This window comes from Tursiops truncatus, chromosome 14, assembly GCF_011762595.2.
Source record: "Tursiops truncatus isolate mTurTru1 chromosome 14, mTurTru1.mat.Y, whole genome shotgun sequence".
NCBI lineage: Eukaryota > Metazoa > Chordata > Mammalia > Artiodactyla > Delphinidae > Tursiops > Tursiops truncatus.
In genome coordinates, this window is record NC_047047.1 from 44,112,788 (window position 1) to 44,137,088 (window position 24,301).

A 24,301-nucleotide genomic window follows, 5' to 3' on the forward strand; every position below is an offset into this window, starting at 1 on the left:
AAGGCACAGGTCTCCATCTCTTGGTAAATACATTGCCTTTGGTCCCTTTCCAAAGTCTTGGATAATCTCGTTGTCCCCTTGGCTCTTGCCACTTCTGCTTCTCTTTTACCTGCTAAAGGCACAGTGTTTGTCTTTCTCCTCAACTCACAGCATAATGCTCCCCTTAAAATGAAACCTTGGAAGGAAAGTCGTCTTCAGGGAATCTGGCACCAAAACCCTCCTTGAGATAAAGGAGCTAAAGACTTGTCGACCTTCCTTGAATCAGGAGTGGGGAAATAAAGGGAGAGGAAAACCCAAACGAATAACACAGTTGAGTCTCCTTTACGTGGTGATGGTATTAAAAAAGTAGGAAAGTTCTTTACTCCTTTAAGTGTATTTGGAAAGTTAAAAAAAAATGTCATTCCCTAAAGTTGTATTGTCTGCTTATATACATTTGATATCAATATTATCATCGAATTAACCATTCAAGTGAACAAAAGTCAGCCCATGCTTCATCTCCTTACTTCTAATCTTGCAGCAGGTAGAGAAGAGAGGCCTGAATTCTTTCTGTATGCCATGGAGTGTAGCAATAGAGATTTGTTCCATAGATACAGAATGGTGGTTTCTAGCCTGTATTCCCAAGGCATTTGAAATTATTGGACAATTGCTGAGGACAAGATGTGGGAGGGAAAACTGAGACCAAGTGTGCAGGGCTCCACGGACCCCGATTTCAATCATTCTAGTCCTTTTCCACTTGCTTTATGTATAAAATTCCATGTAAACCTTTGTTTTAATGGATTCCATTGTTATAAAAACTTGTAAATCATTGAAGGAATATGTAAGTATATACCTACAAATTTGAAATTCCCCAGTATTTTGAGTTAAAGGTCTCCCATTTTCCAGAGTATAATTCTGTAGTATAGAAATAAACCTTCCCCTTAAAATACTATGTTGCTTAATTATCAACTGTATGTGAAAATCCCCGGATGATAGGCCAAGTTTGGGGGATAGTATGATTTATTTAGACTCTCCTTTTCTGGTTCATAGGCCATCCATTGTGGGTGTTTGTGGATATAAACCTTGCAGCTTGCTACACTACCAGTGTGGGTTCTTCACTCATCTGTTCACTGTACAAAACAATATAGTTCCTAGAAAGCATTAAGTACCTCCAACCGAAGTACTGAGTCATGTTCTCATTTAACCAGAGTTTTTGAAACTATTGATTTTAGGGCTATGCTGATCATCATATACATTTATCTCTAACTACTGGTTATTTTGTTGTTGTTGTTATTAAACAAATTATTCAACTTTAATAACAAATTATTATTCAGAGATTTTAGAATGCAATTCAGACAACAATACCTAAAAATAATTTTTACATGGTTAACTTTATTTTATGTCCAGCCAAATAACATGTATGCCATAATATTAGAATTAAAGATTCCAAGAGACAAGTTTAAATACAGTAAAATATTAAATATTAAATATTTTGTAATGACATTTTAGAACGCTAAGTTTTGGCTTGTTAAAAACATATTTGAGCAAAACTATTTCAGTGTCAGACATTTTTAGTAACATATAATGTTGTAGCTTTCAGAACAGAAAGTTCCTTTTTTTTTACCCTACTCTGCTACTATCATTGTAGTATATAGACTTAAGAATACATAGTGTCTTTTGTGCAGTATGAGCGTTACAATTTTAATTTTTCTCCTATTAGTATCGAATAGTAAAATTAGAGTATTCAAGTTTAGAGATGGTTTTTTCATTGGAAAAGGTCGTGCGATCGATGCGAGAACTAGGACTTCCAACATTGCTCAGCCAGGACTTCCTACAAAAAATACACAAATAAATAAAAATTAGCATTTCAGTATATATAGACTAGCTAAAATGATCCCACGATGAGTAATAATGGGAGTTTACATTTACTAAGTAACTTCTGCATATGATGTGAAATATATACATGATTTGTACAACGTGAAAATTTTATATCAGAATACCACAGAGTTTAACATATAATTAAATGTGGACAAAGACAAGCTAATGACAAATTAAGCACAGTCAACTCCGGATGATTTCATATTGGGGTTATTTCCCTCCTCTTAAAACATCCGATGCCATTACTACCTAGTTCTTGTATGCAAAAGGATAAAAATATTTTTATAAAGAAGAAAAACAATGCACCATGAGTTTTTCTCCTTACCCAGCACATGGTAGATTATATATATGTATGTGCAGAATGAGAGAGAGAGAAAGAATGAAAGAATATGGGAAAAATCACATTTATTCTTTATTTAAACATTAAAATAAAATTAGATGAATATTTTTCTTATCTATTCAAAAACCATTTACCATATATATTAGCAAAGTGCATTAAAGAGACAGTAAATGTTCTGAAACTTTTTCTGCTTATATAGTGTTTTTTCTTATTAGTGATATCATGTGTCTAATTTAGACACATTAGTGATATCACTAATAAGTGATAATTTATACATTTGGTACTTAATGAGATGCTTCATATAAATTCCAAGATTACTGTAATATTGCTAACACCTCAGATATTGTTAAGGATTTTCCAGAATCTTTCTACCTACTAATAATTAGTTGGCGTTTCAGATTAAGTGGGACTACAGGTTAATAATAATAGGAGGCAGTTTTATACAAATGATGGCTGTTATCCCAGTTGTAGAAACAGTCTACAAGTTTCCTCATATTCCCAAAAGTCTTTGAGGTTGTGAAGCTAGTGCTGTGTACAGCTGTGCAGTATCATATGTAACAATCTCACATAACGTTGAATTAAGAATATTTTCTAAGCTAAAGTTGTCTGACTAGCTGAAAATTACTCTTAATCAGGCTGGAGAAGAATGACAATGATTCAAGATTGCCCTTGTGTTATTTAACTCTATTATTGGCATATAGTGGATTTACAATATTATATTAGTTTCAGGTGTACAACATAGTGATTCAATATTTTTATAGATTACACTCCACTTAAAGTTATTATAAAATATTGTCTATGTTCCCTGTGCTGTACATTACATCCTTGTATCTTATTTATTTTACAAATAGTAGTTTGTTTTAACCCCCTTTTTGATTCTTATTTGTGACAATTTTTCTGGGTAAGGTGAGCTTTTATTTTTTTCTTTTTCATAAGCTAAGCCATCAGCACAGCAACATTTTCTTTTCTTCAACTCATTTAGTTGAAATCTTAAAAATCAAAATTGCATGTGTTGAAGAATGAAGTTCAGTTATTATGAAAACGGCTGATGGCTTCAACATTACCAGTCAAATCTTCTTGAAACCTTCTAGAAAAGAAAGGCCAGTAGAAATAAAAGCTAACATTTATGAAGCACTACCTGTTTGCTCAGCACTGTGCTAAATTCTTTACATACACTATTTCCTTTAATCCACACATTAACCCTGTAAGCTATAGTCCATTAGTCCTCCTAAGTTACTGATGAGGAAAGAGACACAGAAGAGTTAAGTAACTTGCCCAGGGTAGGAGCAGTGGTGGTGGTGACAGTGATCAGATTCTGGATATACTGTGAAGGTATAGTCAATGGATTTGCTGACAGATTGGATGTGGGTGTGAGAAAAAGAGGAGACTGAAGGATGATACCGGGGTTATTGGTTTGAAAAACTACAATTGGTTTGAAAAACTACAGGATGGAATTGTCATTTACTGAAATGGAGAGACTGTGAGAAGAGCAGATTTGGGGGAAAGATCAGAAGTTCAGTTATGGAATGTTAAATTTGAAATGTCTGTTAAACATCTAAATGAGATGTTGAGTAGGCAGCTGGATCTATGAATCTGGAGAGATGAAATTTGGAATTTGTCTGTAGATAGCATTGAAAGCCATAAGAATTGGTGGGATCACCAAGAAAGTGAATGTAGATAGAAAAGGAAAGAGGTCCACAGACTGCACTGTAGGGCATCCCAATGTTAAGAGCTCAGGAAGTAGAAGAAGAACCAGCAGAGGAAAAGAAAGCATCCAGTGAGGTAGGAGAAAAACTGGGAGAGCATTGTGTCCTGAGAGTCAAATGAAGCCCTCTGGGAACAGTGAGAGATCAACTGGGGCAACATTGCCAGCAGGTCAAGTAAGGTGAGGACTGAGAATTGACCATTGTGTTTAGTAACACAGGGGTCACTGATGACCTTGACAAGAACAGTGTTGGTGGAGTGAAACCCATATTTGAATGGGCTCCAGTGAGAATAAGAGAGGAACTTGAACCACTGAGTCCAGGACTTGGACTAGTGGACATCAAAGCTGCAATGACTAATCCACCTGAGCTCTGTGTATTTAACTAGTTGAGAGCTTGACTATCTACCTGTAGTTGATCTTCAACACCACCAAGAACTTCTTCACTGGCTAGACCTATGGCCAAGGAGGAATTTACACCACTAGTAGGAGCAGAATGGTCATGCTGTTAGGTGAGTCAGCTCTGTTTACACTGTGTGTGTGTGTATGTGTAGGGGGAGGGCCACTCTGTGCCATGGCTCCACATATGTCATCCGTGTTGCTAGGAACTGTCTTGCCTGACGTGCCTACTCACCTAGGAGTATTCTGGTCATCTGTCACTTGGCAAGCCCTAAGACCTCACTCTTCATGTGCTGCCCTTGCAATGGGGTGGCTCAGGTCTGGAAATGGCAGACATAAGAGTTCTCCTAGCCAAAAAATAACTAGTCACAAATTTTTACACAAATTTTTATCTAATTAGTGAGGATGTGATTGGAATGAGATATATATTTTTTCCCACTCCCCGTTAATGTGTAAAAGAACCACATAATCCAATAGTACCCATTAATTCAATTCAATAAGTATTTAAGTAGCACTGTATGCAAGGTATATTCTAGATACTGGAGTGCATACATAGGCATCTAAAATGAGGTTCTTTCCTCAATCTAACCTTACATCTAAAGCAACTAGAGAAAGAAGAACAAACAAAACCCAAAGTTAGTAAAAGGAAAGGAATCATAAAGATCAGAGCAGAAATAAATGAAATAGAGACAAAGAAAAAAATAGAAAAGATCAATGAAACTAAAATCTAGTTCTTTGAAAAGATAAACAAAATTGATAAAACTTTAGCCTGACTCATCAAGAAAAAAGAGGACTCAAATCAATAAAATTAGAAATGAAAAAGGAGAAGTTACAGTGGACACCACAGAAATACAAAGGATCATAAGAAATTACTACAAGCAACTATATGCCAATAAAATGGACAACCTAGAAGAAATGGACAAATTCTTAGAAAGGTACGATGTCCCAAGACTGAACCAGGAAGAAATAGAAAATATGAACAGACCCATCACAAGTACTGAAATTGAAACCATGATTTAAAAACTCCCAACAAACAAAAGTCCAGGACTAGATGGCTTCACAGGTGAATTCTATCAAACATTCAAAGAAAAGTTTATCCTTTTCAGACTATTCCAAAAAATTGCAGAGGAAGGAACACTCCCACTTATTCTGAGGCCCTCATCACCCTGATACCAAAACTAGACAAAGATACCAGGAAAAAAGAAAATTACAGACCAATACCACTGATGAACACAGATGCAAAAATCATCAACAAAGGGCTTCCCTGGTGGCGCAGTGGTTGGGAGTCCGCCTGCCGATGCAGGGGACATGGGTTTGTGCCCTGGTCCAGGAAGATCCAGACCAGGAGATTTTTCAATATCTGCAAATCAGTGTGATACACATCAACAAATTGAAGAATAAAAACCATATGATCATCTCAATAGATGCAGAAAAAGCTTTTGACAAAATTCAACACCCATTTGTGATAAAAACTCTCCTGAAAGTGGGCATAGAGGGAACATATCTCAACATAATAAAGGCCATATATGACAAACCCACAGCTAACATCATTCTCAATGGTGAAAAGCTGAAAGCATTTCCTCTAAGATCAGGAACAACACAAGGATGTCCACGTTCACCACTTTTATTCAACATAGTTTTGGAAGTCCTAGCCATGGCAATTAGAGAAGAAAAAGAAATAAAAGGAATCCAAATTGGAAAAGATGTAAAACTGTCACTGTTTGCAGACAACATGATACTATACATAGAAAATCGTAAAGATGCGATGAGAAAACTACTAGAGCTCATCAATGAATTTGGTAAATTTGCAGGATACAAAATTAATGCACAAAAATCTCTTGTATTCCTATACACTAACAATGAAAGATCAGAAAGAGAAAGTAAAGAAACACTCCCATTTACCATCACCTCAAAAAGAATAAAATACCTAGGAATAAACTACCTAAGGAGACAAAAGTCCTGTTCTCCAAAAACTATAAGACACTAATGAAAGAAATCAAAGATGACACAAACAGATGGAAAGATATACCATTTCTTGGATTGGAAGAATCAATATTCTCAAAGTGACTTTACTACCCACGGCAATCTAAAGATTCAGTGCAAACCCTATCAAATTACCAATGGCATTTTTCACAGAACTAGAACAAAAAAATCTTAATTTGTATGAAGACACAAAAGACCCCGAATAGCCAAAGCAATCTTGAGAACGAAAAACGGAGCTGGAGGAATCAGGCTCCCTGACTTCAGACTATACTATAAAGCTACAGCCATCAAGACAGTATGGTACTGGCACAAAAACAGAAATATAGATCAATGGAACAGGATAGAAAGCCCAGAAATAAACCCATACACCTATGGTCAATTAATCTACAATAAAGGAGGCAAGATTGTACAATGGAGGAAAAGACAGTCTCTTCAATAAGTGGTGCTGGGAAAACTGGACAGCTACATGTAAAAAAATGAAATTAGAACATTCTTTAACACCATACACAAAAATAAACTCAAAATGGATTAAAGACCTAAATGTAAGAACTGATACTATAAAACTCTTAGAGGAAAACATAGGAAAAGCAGTCTGACATAAATCACAACAATATCTTTTTTGATACATCTCCTAGAGTAATGGAAATAAAAACAAAAATAAACAAATGTGACCTAATTAAACTCAAAAGCTTTTGCACAGCAAAGGAAACCATAAACAAAATGAAAAGACAACCCTCAGAATGGGAGAAAATATTTGAAAATGATGCGACTGACAAGGCATTAATCTCCAAAACCTGCAAACAGTTCATGCAGCTCAATATCAAAAAAACAAACAACCCAATCAAAAAATAGGCAGAAGCTCTGAATAGACATTTCTCCAAAGAAGACATACAGATGAACAAAAGGCACATGAAAAGATGCTCAACATCGCTAATTATTAGAGAAATGAAAATCAAAAGTATAATGAGATATCACCTCACATTGGTGAGAATGGACATCATCAAAGAGTCTACAAACAATAAATGCTGGAGAAGTTGTGGGGAAAAGTGAGGTTCACTGTTGGTGGGAATGTAAATCGGTACATCCACTATGGAGAACAGTATGGACGTTCCTTAAAAAACTAAAAATAGAGCTACTATATGATCCAGCAATCCCCCTCCTGGGCATATATCCAGAGAGAAACATGGTTTGAAAGGATACATGCACTCCAATGTTCATTGCAGCGCTGTCTATGATAGCCAAGACATAGAAGTAACCTAAATGTCCATCAGCAGATGAACGGATAAAGAAGAGGTGGTACATATATACAACAGAATATTACTCAGCCATTAAAAGAATGAAATAATGCATTTGCAGTAACATGGTTGGACCTGGAGATTATCATACTAAGTGAAGTAACTGAGACAGAGAAAGATAAATATCATATGATATCACTTATATGTGGAATCTAAAAAAAAAAAGATACAAATGAACTTACCTACAAAACAGACTCACAGACTTAGAAAACAAACTTACGGTTACCAAAGGGAAAAGGTGGCTGGGGGGGGGGGGCAGAGGAGGGATAAACTGGGAGGTTGGGATTGACATATACACACTGCTATATTTAAAATAGATGACCAACAAGGACCTACTGTATAGCATAGGAAACTCTGCTCAGTCTTCTGTAATAACCTAAATGGGAAAAAAATTTGAAAAAGAATAGATACATGTATATGTACAACTGTATCACTTTGCTGTACACTTGAAACTAACACAACATTGTTAATCAACTCTACTCCAATATAAAATTAAAATTTTAAAATAATTTGTTATATGTATTTAAATTATTCAATATTGCTTTTACTTTTTCATGAATATTTATGAATAAAAAGTATTTATGGGGCTTCCCTGGTGGTGCAGTGGTTGAGAGTCTGCCTGCCGATGCAGGGGACACGGGTTCGTGCCCCGGTCTGGGAAGATCCCACATGCCGTGGAGGGGCTGGGCCCGTGTGCCACAACTACTGAGCCTGCGCGTCCGGAGCCTGTGCTCCACAACGGGAGAGGCCACAACAGTGAGAGGCCCGCGTACCGCAAAAAAAAAAGAGTATTTATGAATAGAGTATTGATTATGAATAAAGTGAAGTCAATAATTAAATAATTTTAATTTATTTCTCACAAAGAATTGGGTGATTTGACCTCCCTTTTCAAAGAAGCAATATGCTGATCAGTATTTCTCATAAAGCAAGACAAAAAAGAAATCTATGTAAATTATTTTTAAAAACCCACTTAGAAACCAAGTACAGTGATTTAAACCAAACTATGTCTTTTTTGAAAAAAGAAATACATTCTCTTGTCTGATCTTCTTGAATTACTTCGAAAAATTATTAAACTTCAAGAAAACTGTATTAAAAAAAGTAACAATTTTGTCTACTTTTGTTCAAGTGTTTATGTTCCTCATTAAAATTTTGTTTGCTTAAATTCAGGTCCTGTATATTTCTTGGTAAGTTTATACTTAGATATGTTCTATTTTTCTTGCTGTTTTGAACAAGATGCTTTTTAATCATCATGTTTTTAAACTGGTATACAGAGAAACTAGTGAGTTCTCATATTGTAATCAGATGGCTTACTGAACTTCCTTGGTGATATAATAGTTTCTCTTTTCTTTTCTTTGTGGTTGCCTAGGTAAACCACCCCATGTATTTTTCCAGAATTCATTCTGTTAGTCAATTTTTAACACAGTGGATAATTTCAAATTGCTCTTTATTTTAGCTTCTCTAGCCACATTTTGGCTACTTACATGCCTTTCAGAGAATTGCTACAGTAACTATGCAGAGAAAGATTGAATCATGAACTGTGTGCACCCAACACGATCATAATACACTAATACACGCTCTTAACTCCAGCATATTTTACCTATCAGTTTCATAGACTCAATAAATATTGAATGGATGGCTGGATGGATGGGTGAATTATATTTTCTCAAACAAGACTCAAGTCCATTATTTCTGCTGTAAATCTGAGTCTGCTTTGTGTGCATATATCTTTCAGGTATTTTTATTTAAGCAACATGATCCACTGGTAGGCTTTAAAAAACAATAAGAAGGTTCAATGAATAAAAATGAAAGAATGAGAATGTAAACTGGAAAATTCTATTGACAGAAGTTATGTTACTTGATAACCATGTCCTCCCTTCCCTCTAATATAAATGCCTTATGTAGAAATTTTGAAAATAAAACTAATTTTTGTAAAGTTTAATTCTCTTACCAAAATCATGTTGCCATTAACAATTATAAAGAAATAACAGAAACAGGAATTCCATTATGGATACATTCCTTACATGTTTTCACAGTTGTGAAAACAATTTTTTATGGAATGGCAAAGGACAATGATCTTGTACATATTACTTTTAAGTATTCTTCAGGCCATCTTTGCATTAAAGAAAAACGAATAAAACACAGTGCTGATAAATGTTAAGTGACCGAGGAAAAATCTCTTCATTTAATAAATTAACTGTGCTGTGTTTCTCTGTTCCTGTTCAGAGAATCACCAACTATTGGTCCCCTCAGGGTTTCCACAGCATTGTCTCTAATTCGTGGGTGCTGATGGCACACATTTAGCTGTCAAGTACAGTAAGTGCCACACATTTATGGCCTTGGCAGCCAGCAGAGGCCAGCTGTGGCCTTCTAAAATGCACTGAGGTTTTTGCCCTCTCAGAGACCTTACTTTGACTGCCCCTATCTAAAAAGGGCCCTACTCCCATGCTATTGCGTATATCATGGGAATTGCCACATTCTATAATTGCTATGTTTATATGATTATGTATTCACTACGTGCCTCCTCCACATTAGAATGTAAATTCTAAGAAGGCAGGGTCAGAGTCTTACACACTGTTGTATCCCCAACATCTAGCATGATGCCCAGTGATAATTGGCACTCAATACATATTTACTGAATGAATGGAGTCTTTGTCACCTGCCTGCCCTCCTCAGGTCTGTAGCTTCCATGCATGAGAGGAAGGGGCATAGACTGTATAGGGACTACACAGTCCACACACAGAAAGGAACCCTGAGCATGACCTGTTAACTCTTCGATTTTTACCTCACACAAAACAAAACCCTCCTGCTTTTTTCCCCCCACTCTTTGAAAGGTAAAGAAATAGTTGCTCTTATTACAGAAAATGAGTAAATATTTTGCTGATGGAAGTCCCCTATGAAATAACTCAAATAATGACAATATTCAGTCTCTTAAAGAAAGTTAGAAGCCTATGGATCGACCTAATAAGCTGAAGATAAGCCTGTGGTTCATGGGAATCTGTCCGTGTATCAATATTTTTGCCAGCCCCCAGATTTTACTGCATTTCTTGTGATTGTGAGTTTACTCACTACATAAATAAACATAGTAACCGACTCCACTCAGTTCAGGGTGACTATCTCAACACCACAAGAGGGCCAAGTCCATCCTGCAAACCCAGTCACCTGATTTGCCGCCACCTTGGTCAAATTCAGCGCACAATTGGTTGTATGTGCTCATACATGTTGTGATTATCCAATAAAAATCCTTAGACATTTTTCTTAGTATCCCAAAGATGTACAGACACCTATTTATTGTATTTGCTGTATTAATTCAGGATTTTTAAGCTCCTTTTTAAAGAAAAGAATCCTTTCTTCCAAAATAATCTTGCACAAAAGCTTACTGCTTATAGCAGGAGTGAAGTGCTTCTCTGAACAAGGGAATGGTTGGGGCCTGGGGGTGCAGAACCTTCCCCCCAGGCCTTTCTCTCTGCCAGCTGCACCTCGAGAACCACTGGGGAATCCCAAGGGCTCTGAAGAGCACAGTTTGAAAACGTCCCTATTAACCTATCACTAAGCAAGGATACAGAGGAGTGGAATGGTTGGAGGATCCATCACAGGTAGAGGTGGAAATCAACATAAGACCATATTTTCTATAACTCAAGTCAGCATTTCCTACAAAATGTAGTAAGCTCCTGGAGTGGTAAAAAAAAAAAAAAAAATCCCATTTAACTAATATCCTTCTCTGAAACAAAGAGGTGAAATTAAAGCATTAGAAAGCCAATACTATTAATAATTCATAGCAGTTCTATTTCCTGGGACTAAAGTGGGGCAGCATAATCCTTTCACATAGCTCTGTAGCACCAGTATAAAATGTAGACCACAGCAAGAAAGCAAACAGTAGGAAAAGACAGCTAATGAATTAAAAGCTAACGTGATGCATGTTGGAAAATATTGAGTTGTCTGCTCATTTCAAGCTTTCAAATTAGCATTAATAATGAAAGAATAGCATATAATATTTTTGCTATTCTTTCTTTAGCAAGTTTCCTTATTTAGTTACATGTGGACAAATAATATCATGTACTTCTTCATTATCAATAAAAGCATTTGAACTTTTTTTTTTTTTGCGGTACGCGGGCCTCTCACTGTTGTGGCCTCTCCCGTTGCAGAGCACAGGCTCCGGACGCACAGGCTCAGCGGCCATGGCTCATGGGCCCAGCCACTCCGCGGCATGTGGGATCTTCCCAGACTGGGGCACGAACCCGTGTCCCCTGCATTGGCAGGTGGACTCTCAACCACTGCACCACCAGGGAAGCCCCTGAACGTATTTTGATATAATGTCTAAAGTTTCTGTTAGATATGTAGCCCACGATTAGTGAAGAGTTCAGTGATTATAAAGGGAATCCTAGGATATCCATAATTAAGCTGAGACCAGATTCCTCATCTTTAAAATAGGATAATACTCACTTCACTGAGTTATTGAAAGGATTAAAGAGAAGGTATATAAATTGCCTAATGCGATGTCTGACACCCAGCAGGCCCTTAAAAGCAGTTATTATAGCGTAATTGTTCTCTACCTTTGCCAAAGATGATGGACAGCCTGCTTAGCAAGCTCTGTGAGCCTTCAAGTCACACACTTGAATGCAACTACACTAGTAAAACCTCTTGTTCTTGGTGGAGCTGCTTCTCAGCTGCAGTGGGAAATAGCATGTCACTCAACCTCCTCATCTAGGGGAAGAGTCTGGAAGAACTACCCAGGCATGAGCTATGTCTGAGATTCTGAGAACCAGCCAATCTGAATCAAGGGCCTGGATGCAGAGAAGGCAGAAGAAGTGAAGGCATGATTGAAACCTCTAGCTTCTCTGCCACACCACAGTTTCCAGGTCAACAAAGTGACAGATACGCTCTTCTGTTTCATTTTGTAGAAAGAAAATAAATGCTGGCAGCACAGTGGTAATGGAGTGGACTTTCGGGTCATTCTGCTTGGATGTGAATCCAGTTACCACTTCTTAACTGGTCATCTTGGGCAACTTTCTTAAACTCTCAGTGCCTCATTTGTAAAAAAAAAAAGGGAGAGTATATAGCCTACCCCAGAGAGTTGTTATGAAGATTAAACAAGAGAATCTGTGTAAAGCATTTTACACAATATCTAGAGAATAGTAAGCACTCAATAATTTTTAGCTATTGTATCAGACAGGGTACAGTAGCAGGTAATGAAAACCACCTTAGCTATTTTACAGTGGAATTTAATATAGCGAAGTAGGTCCTTACAAAATCACTGGAAGGGCTGGAAGAACAGATTTGGATGGGCCTGTTGGAGCAACTCTGTAGAATTGACTGCTAAAGTATAAAATGTTAAAACTGTGATTCTCATGCAAATACAATATGACATGTGTCAAAGATTTCTATTCAACACATTAATTAATGAGGGAACATAGAAGATGTTACATCTGGTTCAAAGGAGAATTTATATTACACGTATATATATTACACGTATATATTCATGCATACAATCAGGAATGCTGAACTCAACTTGCTAATAGATGCAAAATTGGTTAAAATTCTATAAGGCAGCACTGTCCAACAGCCTTGTAATGTGAGCCTCATGTATAATTAAACATTTTCTAGGACCCACATTAAAAGTAAAAAATACGTAAATTAATTTTAACAAATATTTTATTTAGTCCAATATATCCAAAATATTAAGATATAATCTATATAAACAATAAATAAAATGAACATGCTATTTTACACACTTTTATATTGAGTCTTTGAAATCTGTGTGTATCTTATACTTACAACACATCTCAATTCAAGCATGCCACATTAAAGTGCTCAACGGCCACATGTGGCTAGTGGCTCCTATATTAGTGTACTCCTAGGGCAATGAAAAAGTAATGTTTGGGATTATCTTTTTTTCAGGGCAAAAGCTAATTGTATATCTATCAGAGAAAAACTAATTTGCTTTTCTATGGACAAGAAGTGTTTGCATTTCTGTAGTTTGTTACAAGTAACTTTCTACCTTACAGAGTTGTAAAATAACCTGGTCAACAGAAAATCAATCAAGTGCACATTTGTGTAGCATCTGAAAATTCTGTAAAGCTCCACTAGACAATACCCAGCACTTCCCTGAAAGACAGCCCCTAATCTCCATTTCCAAACCTTGGACAATTTTTTTTTTCCTGATAGGCCCGTTAAGGGAGCTGCTAGAAGTCAGGAGGCTGCCACCAAAATCACTGCATTTATGAACACACTACCCGAACTGCAGTCCAGGAGTCATTAAGCCCCTACCAGAATTGTTGGCTCCAGAGCCTTGTAATGTTTGCTAGATCCTCACCTGCTAAACGGTTGACTCAGATCCCGCTGCTTCTCTCCCCACCCAGTTCAGTTCCAAATTCAAATTTCACACGAGGACTTCTGACTGATGAAACCAAAATCACATTTGAAACTCTAGCTGCAAGGGAGTCTGAGAAACGTAGCTCCTAGCTCTCCAGAGTCTGCAGTAAAGGAAAGGCACCAGAAGGCATTTGGAACAGAGGTTGAGCAAGGCAACATACCACGTCTACCACTGCTATTCGGTTAACAAGAACTTCATGAAACTCTACACTATAGGATACAAAAGATGAGAAGTATTATTTTCGCTGTTCTGTATGACAGCAATACTTTCGTGAACTCTCTCAGATCTGGAGTTCTTTTCAGCACTAGAACAGAAACCCAAGGAACACCAACATTGAAGGGTCAGGTGGAAAAGAGAAGCAAATGGAGGAGAGGTAGAAGGAATGACCAGAGAAGAGGGAAATAACCACAAAGTGTGGTGTTAGTGTTAGGGAACTGTTGATGGAAACGGTCCGCCTTGGCCAGGCACGATGATAACCACTTGCATGAGTTGTCTCACAACAGGAGGTCCTGATAAGGAATGTGGTGCTGTCACCAAAAACTAACTGGGAGAATCTGGGAGGGGCCAAAAGGAGGGAGGAGACGTCAGCCAATAATATATCCTACCAACCACCCAGAATCCTTCTCGCTGGAACCCATCTTGTCTGAGAGATGCGCATGCCACCAGGAAGGACCCTGAGTCAGACCAATTATGGGCCAAGCAAGATGATCAGCCAGAGACAACTGGGAAACTAACCCCATTACCATAAAACTTGAGACTGTGAGCCACGTGGCAGAGCAGTTCTCCTGGGTTCCCTTACGCTGCTGCTCTCTGCCCAGGTGCCCCTTGCCAATAAAGTCTCTTGCTTTGTCAGCACGTGTGTCTCCTCAGACAATTCATTTCCCAGTATTAGACAAGGGCCCACTCTTGGACCCTGAAAGGGATTCCCCTTCCTGCAACATTAGGAAAACTAAGTACAAAGAATATTTTTAAGAAGGAGAGAGACGTCAACTTCCAGATGCTCCTGAGACCCAAATAAAAGATGAACTGAAGAACACTTTGGAGACCTTTGCAAGATCAGATTCAGTGATGTGGTGGGGGTAGAATCCGGATTAGAATGGTTTTAGGAGTGAGGGGGAAGTGAAAAAATGAAGACAGCAAGAACAGATCAATCTCTTGAGCTGTCTGACTGTGGAGGAGAGGAGAGACACAGCAGCTTTACACAACTTGAAGGTTGTTTTTGGCAGGCCAAGCCTACCTCTGCTCTGAATTCAATGCCTTCCAGTATTTACAAGCGCCTTGCCTCAGAAGAACAATAGTCGAGGAGGATTGCTTTAAGGACACACGGTCTAGGATGTTTTCTGTTCCTGATATGTTAAAATCTACTCCTACATGGAGCCAGATGAGAAGGGAGTTGGCCAGACTCGCCTGTATTTTCACCCCTCACCCTGACCTCTCTCCCCACCTCCCCCAAAATGCTCATAAGCAAATTGAATTGTTGGGGTGATGCCATTAGCTGAAAAAGGGCTACTAGATAATTTAGAGCCAAACTGTGACCCGCCCAGAGCAGAGGCCATTATTTCAGACATTTTTTAAAGCCTAGTTCCTGGCTCTATTTTATGTCTCCACCCTTGTTTTTTATCCTTTTCCACTTGTAAATGTACACTCTCTTGTTACAGTTTTACATAGCCTTACAAATCACTTTAAGTCATGTTGGGAACAAAGTGAGGTTTAAACATGTAAAGCTGTGAGGATTGTGTTTTGCTTTTTTCTTTTTCTCCTTGATGCTGTGTCCTTGATTTTTATAAAGGAAATTATTGGACAGGGAGATGGAGATTTATTTATAGAGTTTTGTTTTACAACCGACTTTGCTAGATACCTGTTCCATTACAGAGAGACACGCATCGTTCTGAGGTCACAAAAACGTGTATCTACAGGGCAGCCGTCTCCGTGGCCGCCGTCCTGACCCGGACCTTGAACAACCGGACAGAGAACTCTCAGCCGCCACCGCCAGGCAAGGGCAGCTTCGGGCTGGATGCTCCGCTGAGCGCGGGGTGGGCGCTGCAGGCACCCACCCGGCTGCAGCCTCCAGCGAGCGTGGTGCTGATGGAGCGCCGCGGGCAGCGCTTTGCTGCGGCTGCTGGAGGAGCTGGGGCCTCGGCTCTCCCAGGCCCGCCAGCCTCGTGGAAGCCTAGCCGAGAGGTGCCTGCACTGACTTTAAAGACGAACTCACAAAGCTCTCCCTGACAGTCACTTTGAAATAATTTGTGCGGAACTGAATCGAAAGAATAGTTCAAAGGTAGAATGGAGAGGCAGCTAATGACCCTGCCTCTTAGCTGCCTCAGTGGCAGCTAAGCAGCAGTGATCAAGCAGGAGATTTGATAGGTGGAAAATCAGAAAAATTAAATGTTAATGGAAGACTGTTGGGCTGCGTTTTAAAGGGATCGTCTGTGACAGAGCTTACTGCACTTACATGTTAACCCTGAAGATGGGGGCTTTCCGAATACCTTTAAATATCTAACAGAAAATCAAATAGTGAAACTCTTCTTTATGGAGATGTCTCAGGGAAATGGCTTATCTTTTTGAACTTCCCAGGGTTAAAAAAAAAAATTATTTTTCCATTCTTGTTTTCCCCTAGGAGGGTGTTTTATCTTTAAATGTAAGCATGTGACTCAGTTCATAGGGAGGTTCATGATAGGCGGTAAGAAGGCCATTTCAGCTCATAAGCGGTGTCACCCTGATAACAAATTTAAATTGTATATCCTCGTAGGATGACTTAAAACTGTTGTATTTTTCATAAAAAAATCAAATTTATTAACAGCTGGATTAATCTTAGACAAATAAAAGGACATCATCTGTATATCCAAGTTACCTGTCTAGTGGGAGGTGACAAAGTGAAAGAGGGAAGGATTAGAGGCTAAAAGGGAGAAGAAAGAAAAGGATTTAATGGAAGAAGTTGACAGATGTAATGATTCCCCCTCTTCTAAGGTAAAATTCTATATAATTTTAATATTGCATTTTAAAATTGCTTGATTTCTCTGAAGCGATTAATAAAATGATTAAAGAATGTGTAGTACTAGAATCAGAATGCAGTTTAATTAATTACATCGCCCTCTTTTGAATTGAAAGCTACTTATATAGTAAATGACTGTTATATTTAGTTTTCCAAATGACTTGCAGTTGAGGCCATTCAAACTAGGCATGTAAATCTAAACTCACCAGAGTGGTATGTTTACATTTGAATAGAATTAGAGGTCTGAGGTCTCAGAAGTTATAACCATGAAGCTAAAGCCAGAAGATGGGTCCTGCTGCGGAAGAAACCAGACTCCCTGACACTGGGTCTAGAAAGTACTATTTGATCTGGCAGTCATCCAGATGAGGACTTATGTTTGGGAGCCTCTTCTGATCACACACCATTTCCTGCTATAGCTAAACTTACATCAAAGAAAGAAAGAAACTAGCTAGCAGCTTTCTATAGAGTGCTATGAGGCATCATTACATTGGTGGAGATGCCAGTGGTCTTCAGTGGTCTAGGAAATTGATATTAAAAGCTTTCTCTGAAGTGATCAAGTTCAGGGGAACAAATGCATAGTAACCAAATTCATAGGGGATCAATTTAGAAAAATACAATACTATGTATTCATTTATATTGGGTGCTCTATTTGTCAAATATATCATCCATCTGTACAAGAATTTTCCAATTGGGGAAGCACGCTAATGAGACAGAATTACGATAGATTGTTCTTTCTCCAGTTTAGGCATATTGTGGCCTAGAAAATATATAATGATAAAACCTTCTTCCCTAGAAAACACTGAAATGGTGGTATCGATCACCTTTAAAAAACTCTACACCACCCACCATTTTTCACTTACCATATCACTGCCTCACACAGGTTAATGAGGCTGTGGTTTTCTTTACAGTTACTTTGTTCCTGTCCTGAGGATACTCTCCGATTATACTGAAACATATTCCAGTACGTCCTTGTTTTTAGGGCAGAGACAAGGAAAAACCTATCACTTATATCATGTACACAAACCCCATCTTAAGGCAGTTTGCTTTGAAAGAGGTGATTTTACGTGTTTCAATGTTAGAAGGCAACATTTCTGATATTTTCCCTTAGATTTAGGAAAGGTAAAGGAAGTGAAGGCTGTTCTACCCAGTGGCTACTGGAGTAGTAGGTGACTGCAAGAATGCCCCCTCGCCACAGAGAGAATTAGCCAGAATGGGAATGTGTTAAAGGATCATAATGTTCTCCATGGCGATCAAGCAATAAGAATCTCATGGCAACATATAGCCGATGTTCTAATTAGGGAATGTTCCCATTACTGTGGTTGCTACCCTCAAACCTAGAGACTTAAACAATATTTATCCTGCTTACAAGTCTACAATGTGGACAGAGCTTAGCGGGGAGAACTCATCCCTGCCATGCATGCTGCAGAGGGTGGCTCGAAGGCTGAGGAATGGAATAACTGGACGGCTCAGTCACTCAGAGGTGTGGCAGGTGATCCTGGGAAAACTCAGTCACCTGGGGTTGCGAACAGCTGAGGCTCCTCAGACAACTCTCTCCATGCCTATGTGCTCTTTCCAGCATGGTGGCTTCAGGGTAGCTAGACTTCGTACACGTCTGTCAGCTCAAGGGCCCAAAGTCACAGGGTCCAAGAGAACGAGCCAGCCAGGCGGAAGGGGACTGTCTATTCTAACCTAGTCTTGGAAGACTCTCAGGGTCAGGTCCACTGCATTCTATCTGTTAAAAGCCAGTCAGTAAAATTGGTCCCTATTCAGGGGGATGGGAATTAGACCCCGCTTTTAGTGAGAGGAGTGTCAAAGGATTTGTGGACTTGTTTTAAAATCACCACAATATATAGTTGAAAAATTATAGGAGAATATACCATTTATTTATTTACACATTCGTTCAATAAATACTTATTGACTGTTACCATACACTAAATAAGCATTGCTTTTTAACCTTTTAAAAAAGATTTTAGATATTCTAGCTCAAGACAACTCCCATTTGGACATGATTTTATGTAGTGAGAAGGTTTGGTTTTATTTTAGGCCCATCATATAAAAGTACTCAAATCAGCATAAAATATCAGATGATGACAAATCATCCATTGGGAGAGTATAATCTGAACAGCACAAATGGGTTTTTATTAGAACTTATTAAAAGCCTGAGATAATGGAAGTATAAATCCTCATTTGATACACATATTCTGGAAAAGGTAGTTGTTGAACAAATTTGTGTAAAAGCAAATCATCTTTCCTACCAGCTTTATACTTTTAGTGACTGACATATAAGAAAAGTTTTCCTTTCCTTCCAAAATATTTCCAGTTGCCAGTGTGTGAAAGGATTGATCGGATAGACAAAAGGTTATCAGACACCTCCAAATCACTAAATCCAAAGCGTCATATATTTTTTTCCCCTCAAAATAGTTTTACTTGGCATTTCTCCTCTCCACCTAGGCTTCTAGGACACCACCTTTTGTCTTCCTCCTGCGTCTCCAGGGGTTCCTTCTCAGTGGGAGTTCCTCTTACTGTGTTCAGTCCTTACTTTGGTGATCTCTGGGTTTCTGCTCCTAATCTCCTCTCTTCATCTCTATCTACTCTTTGAATGATTTCATCTAAACCTAGACTTAGCATGAAAGTTCCAGATTCATATAATCCACTGTCCACTGAATCTCCCCACTTGATTGTACCGTATCTACCTCCACCCACACCCTATACCCCCTTCCCACTCACACCTCCCTCGTCCAATGTGCTCTTCCTCCTGCATTCTGAAATTTGACGGAATCTAGAGAGTCTCTGACACTCAACATCCGTGCACAGTCCATCAACCATAATGTCCCATTGATTCTAAACATCTTTCATCTCTTTTGCATCCTCATTGCCCTTGATCTACATCAGCCTCTTGTCCGTTTGCCAGGAATATAGGTCAAGACTGGCTCTGAGGCCATTTCTTAGCAAATACAATGAAAATATTTGAGACTTTTGCCTTCTATCCATAGTATTTGGCCCTGGACATCTCCTATTGATGGATCTCAGTGGGGGGTGTTGGTCAGAAATAGAAAATTATAAATCACAATGTTTGCATTTTATCTTCACGATAGTTGAAGTTTACCTTAAAAGAGCCACAGAAGATGAAGTGGCAAATGCCAGCCACTGAGCACATAGTTATTAGATATCTATTCTGTAACCTGGGCTACAAAGACAAATATGGCATGGTCCCTGCCTCCGATGAACTCAGAATTTAGTGGGAAAAGCAAATTATTACAATTCCGCACGATAAATGCAATGATTAAGGAATGTGTGAGGTGTTGTATGAGTAGAGGAGGGCGTTCTCATTGTCTTCATTGCGTAAGCCTGAAAGGTAGTGGAGAAGGGAGTGACACCCTGCCTAAGAAGGTAGAGTAGGGCTTCCAGAAGATGTAAAAATGCTCTATCTTACCAAAATCTTAAGAGATGATAGCTCTGGATCCTGATGTTGGGGATTTGGGGAATTCTGCCAGCTGTTTTCTCAAGTTACCTACTTGATTCCCAATCTCCACATCTCTAAAATGAAAAGTTTGGTTTAAATAAGAGGTTGCCAATTTTTTTCTATAAAGGGCCAGATAATAAATATTTCAGGCTTTGTGGTCAGTATAGTCTGTCACAACTATTCAGCTCTGCTGTTGCAGTGCAAAAGTAGCCACAGACAATATGTAAACCGACGGACCTGGCTATACTACAATACAACTCTAATTACAAAAACAGGCAGTGGGCTGTATTTGGCCCTTGGGATGTAGTTTGCCAAAGCCTGATCTAAATGATCTCCAAGATGCCTTCCAGATTTACCAGTCCATTGGTTTATGAAAAAGCAGTTCTCAAATACTTGATATACTTTATGTTGGTTTTTAGTTTACTCTTGTTGTGGCTGGTTAGCTCAGTAACTGGGAACATGGAATTTAAAATGATAAGATTTGGGGTTTGATTCACTGTGGGTCAGTTAGCTTCTCTGTTCCATGACCACAAACCACACCACAGACTTCAACAAATCCATGCTCCTGCTTGGAGCCAGGTAAAGCTGTGTGACTGGACAATTGTCATCCTTTCCTGCTTCTAACAATACAACCCCTGCACTTGCTCCCCTAATGATGGTGCAGCAGCATGCTCTTTACGTGTGTTCCAACATCACTGAGTTCATTTCAAAAGAGCAACGTATGGGGCTTCCCTGGTGGTGCAGTGGTTGAGAATCCGCCTGCCAATGCAAGGTTCGATCTCTGGTCCGGGAAGATCCCACATGCCACGGAGCAACTCGTGAGCCACAACTACTGAGCCTATGCGCCACAACTACTGAAGCCCACGCGCCACAACTACTGAAGCCCGCGTGCCTAGAGCCCATGCTCCACAACAAGAGAAGCCACCGCAATGAGAGACCCGTGCACCACAACGAAGAGTAGCCCCTGCTCACCACAACTAGAGAAAGCCCACGTGCAGCAACAAGGACCCAACGCAGCCAAAAAAAAAAAAGAGCAACTTATTTTTAAGAAAACCTGTCAATATGACAGCAGGCATTGGGGAATCTGTAGGTACACAGAAATGTCTCATCACCTTTTAATAAGCCAAATTGGGTTTTATGGCTACTAAGCAAAAGAATGATACAAAGGCATGCTGCTATGCTCATAAGCTAAAGCAGAATCAGCAAATTATATGACTCGAGTGCCAACAGTCCTCCCCGCTTTCCCTGTAGTAGACATTGTTAGTCAATCCTAGCACTTTTCCTCACAGATCCTGCATCTGTTCTCATCACTCTTCCAAACACACTGAACCAGGAAGCGACACTAAGTCGACTGGCATTACTGTGCTAGATTAAAGCTATTGTCCTATTGCAACAAAAGTTACTATGCCTTATTTTTCCTATCACTTTCCATCCCTGCCACCGAGTTACTCTTACTTAAAAACATATACCTATAACATTGGATGCAGCAGCTGTAAAATTCAACAGTACAAAAATGAAGATAATATAAATCTCATATGTAGATAGGAGCATAAATTGGTAAAAAACTTTTATAGAGAAAAACTTGGCACTGTTTATTAAAAGACTTAAAATGTGCATACTAGTTGGATACTTGGGGCTTCATTGTATTATTCTACTTTCAGGTGTGTTTGAAACCTTCTATAATAAAAAGATTTAAAAGTGTACCATGAAGATAAAAATACTAACGGTAGTTGATAAATGACATATTATTATATAAAAGTATAATCTAAAGGGATAATACAGAACTGAAATAACTCAATGTTGCTTTATTGTAGAAAGTTTTGTGCCTATGATTATCTAGCATATAAAATTATAAAGCAAATTTCACTACTGAAACCATTTTACCAATTTCTTAATATGTACACTGAAGGATTTATATGTAAAAGCGTATAAATGCGTGAAATATTTCTGCGAAAATAAATGAAAACTAAAAGTAGCTGCCTTCCAGGAGGGAGAAGAATATCTGGAGGAAAGGCAAGGAGGAAGGCTTATTTTTCACTGAATATCCTATTGTTCCTTTTGAATTTTTGTACATCTATCATGCATTGCCTAATTAGATAAATAAAATGTGATTCAGCCTCACAATGGTCAGATTGGCCATCATCAAAAAATCTATAAACAATAAATGCTGGAGAAGATGTGGAGAAAAGGGAACACTCCTACAATGTTGGTGGAAATGTAAATTGGTACAACCATTATGGAGAATAGTATGGAGGTTCCTTAAAAAACTAAATATAGGGCTTCCCTGGTGGCGCAGTGGTTGAGAGTCCGCCTGCCGATGCGGGGGACGTGGGTTTGTGCCCGGGAGGATCCCACATGCCGTGGAGCGGCTGGGCGCATGAGCCATGGCCACTGAGCCTGTGCGTCCGCAATGGGAGAGGCCACAACACTGAGAGGCCCGCGTACCGCAAAAAAAAAAATAATAAAAAAAATAAAACTAAATATAGAAATACTATATGACCCAGCAATACCACTCCTGGGCATATATCCGGAGAAAACCATAATTCGAAAAGATACATGCACTCCAATGTTCATTGCAGCACTATTTACAATAGCCAAGACATGGAAGCAACCTAAATGTCAATCAGCAGAGAAATGGATAAAGAAGATGTGGTACATATATACAATGGAATATTACTCAACCATAAAAAAGAATGAAATAAGGCCATTTGCAGCACACGGATGGACCTAGAGATTGTCATACTGAGTGAAGTAAGTCAGACAGAGAAAGACAAATACCATACGACATTGCTTACATGTGGAATCTAAAAAATTATGCTACAAATGAACTTATTTACAAAACAGAAATAGAGTCACAGATGTAGAAAACAGACTTATGGTTATGGGGGGAAAGGGGGGGATAAACTGGGAGACTGGGATTGATGTATATACACTACTATATATAAAATAGATAACTAATAAAGACCTACTGTACAGAACAGGGAACTCTACTCAATTCTCTGTAATAACCTATATGGGACAAGAATCTTAAAAAGAGTAGATATATGTATATCTTATTCACTTTGCTGTAGAGCAGAAACTAACACAACATTGTAAATCAACTATACTACAATAAAAATTATTTTTAAAAATGTGACAGTGATTCTACTCCTAAAAATTTATCCTAAAGTATCATTGAGGATGTACGTAAAGATTTTGCCTCAAGGATGTACATTGTATTGTATGTAACAGGAAAATAGTTCAGGCAATTTAAATGTCCAATAATTGGGAACTGGTTAAATAAGTTACTGTATTTCCAGATAAATGAATGATAGCTGTTAAAATTATGAAGATGAATTTTTACCAATAAAGAAATTTTTAATATGGTATTAAGTTTTCTGGGGACTGCTCTGGTGGCACAGTGGTTAAGAATCCGCCTGCCAATGCAGGGGACACGGGTTTGAGCCCTGTTCCGGGAAGATCCCACATGCCATGGAGCAACTAAGCCCGTGAGCCGCCACAACTACTGAGCCCATGTGCCACAACTACCAAAGCCTGCGCGCCTAGAGCCCGTGCTCCACAACAAGAAGCCACCGCAATGAGAAACCCGCACACCACAACGAAGAGTAGCCCCTGCTCGCCACAACTAGAGAAAGCCCGTGTGCAGCAACAAAGACCCAACGCAGCCAAAAAATAAATAAATAAATAAAAAATTAAAATATATATGGTATTAAGTTTTTTAAAAGCAAGTTGCAAAACAGTATAGTTTTGCAGTATATAGTATGACCTCAGTTTTGTAAAAAAAAAATATACTGACAGAAAAATATTTGAAAGACATAAAAAGTGGTAATAGTGGGTATCTCCTGAAATATGGGTAGTTTCCTTTCTTTCGTTTTTTTCTTTGCTTGTTTTCAAATTATTTTC

At 38.5% G+C, this 24,301-nt stretch overlaps 1 protein-coding gene across 1 annotated transcript in view; it reads right to left on the reverse strand.

Moving 5' to 3' along the window:
• Nucleotides 1-1,348: 1,348 nt before the first annotated feature.
• The window catches only part of ACYP2 (acylphosphatase 2), a 176,743-nt gene continuing 153,790 nt past the window's right edge, over nt 1,349-24,301 (reverse strand). Inside the window, exon 4 of the mRNA XM_019943232.3 lies at nt 1,349-1,807. Coding sequence (XP_019798791.1) covers nt 1,693-1,807 — 115 coding nt within the window. The 3' untranslated portion in view covers nt 1,349-1,692. The remainder of the gene's footprint in view (nt 1,808-24,301) is intronic.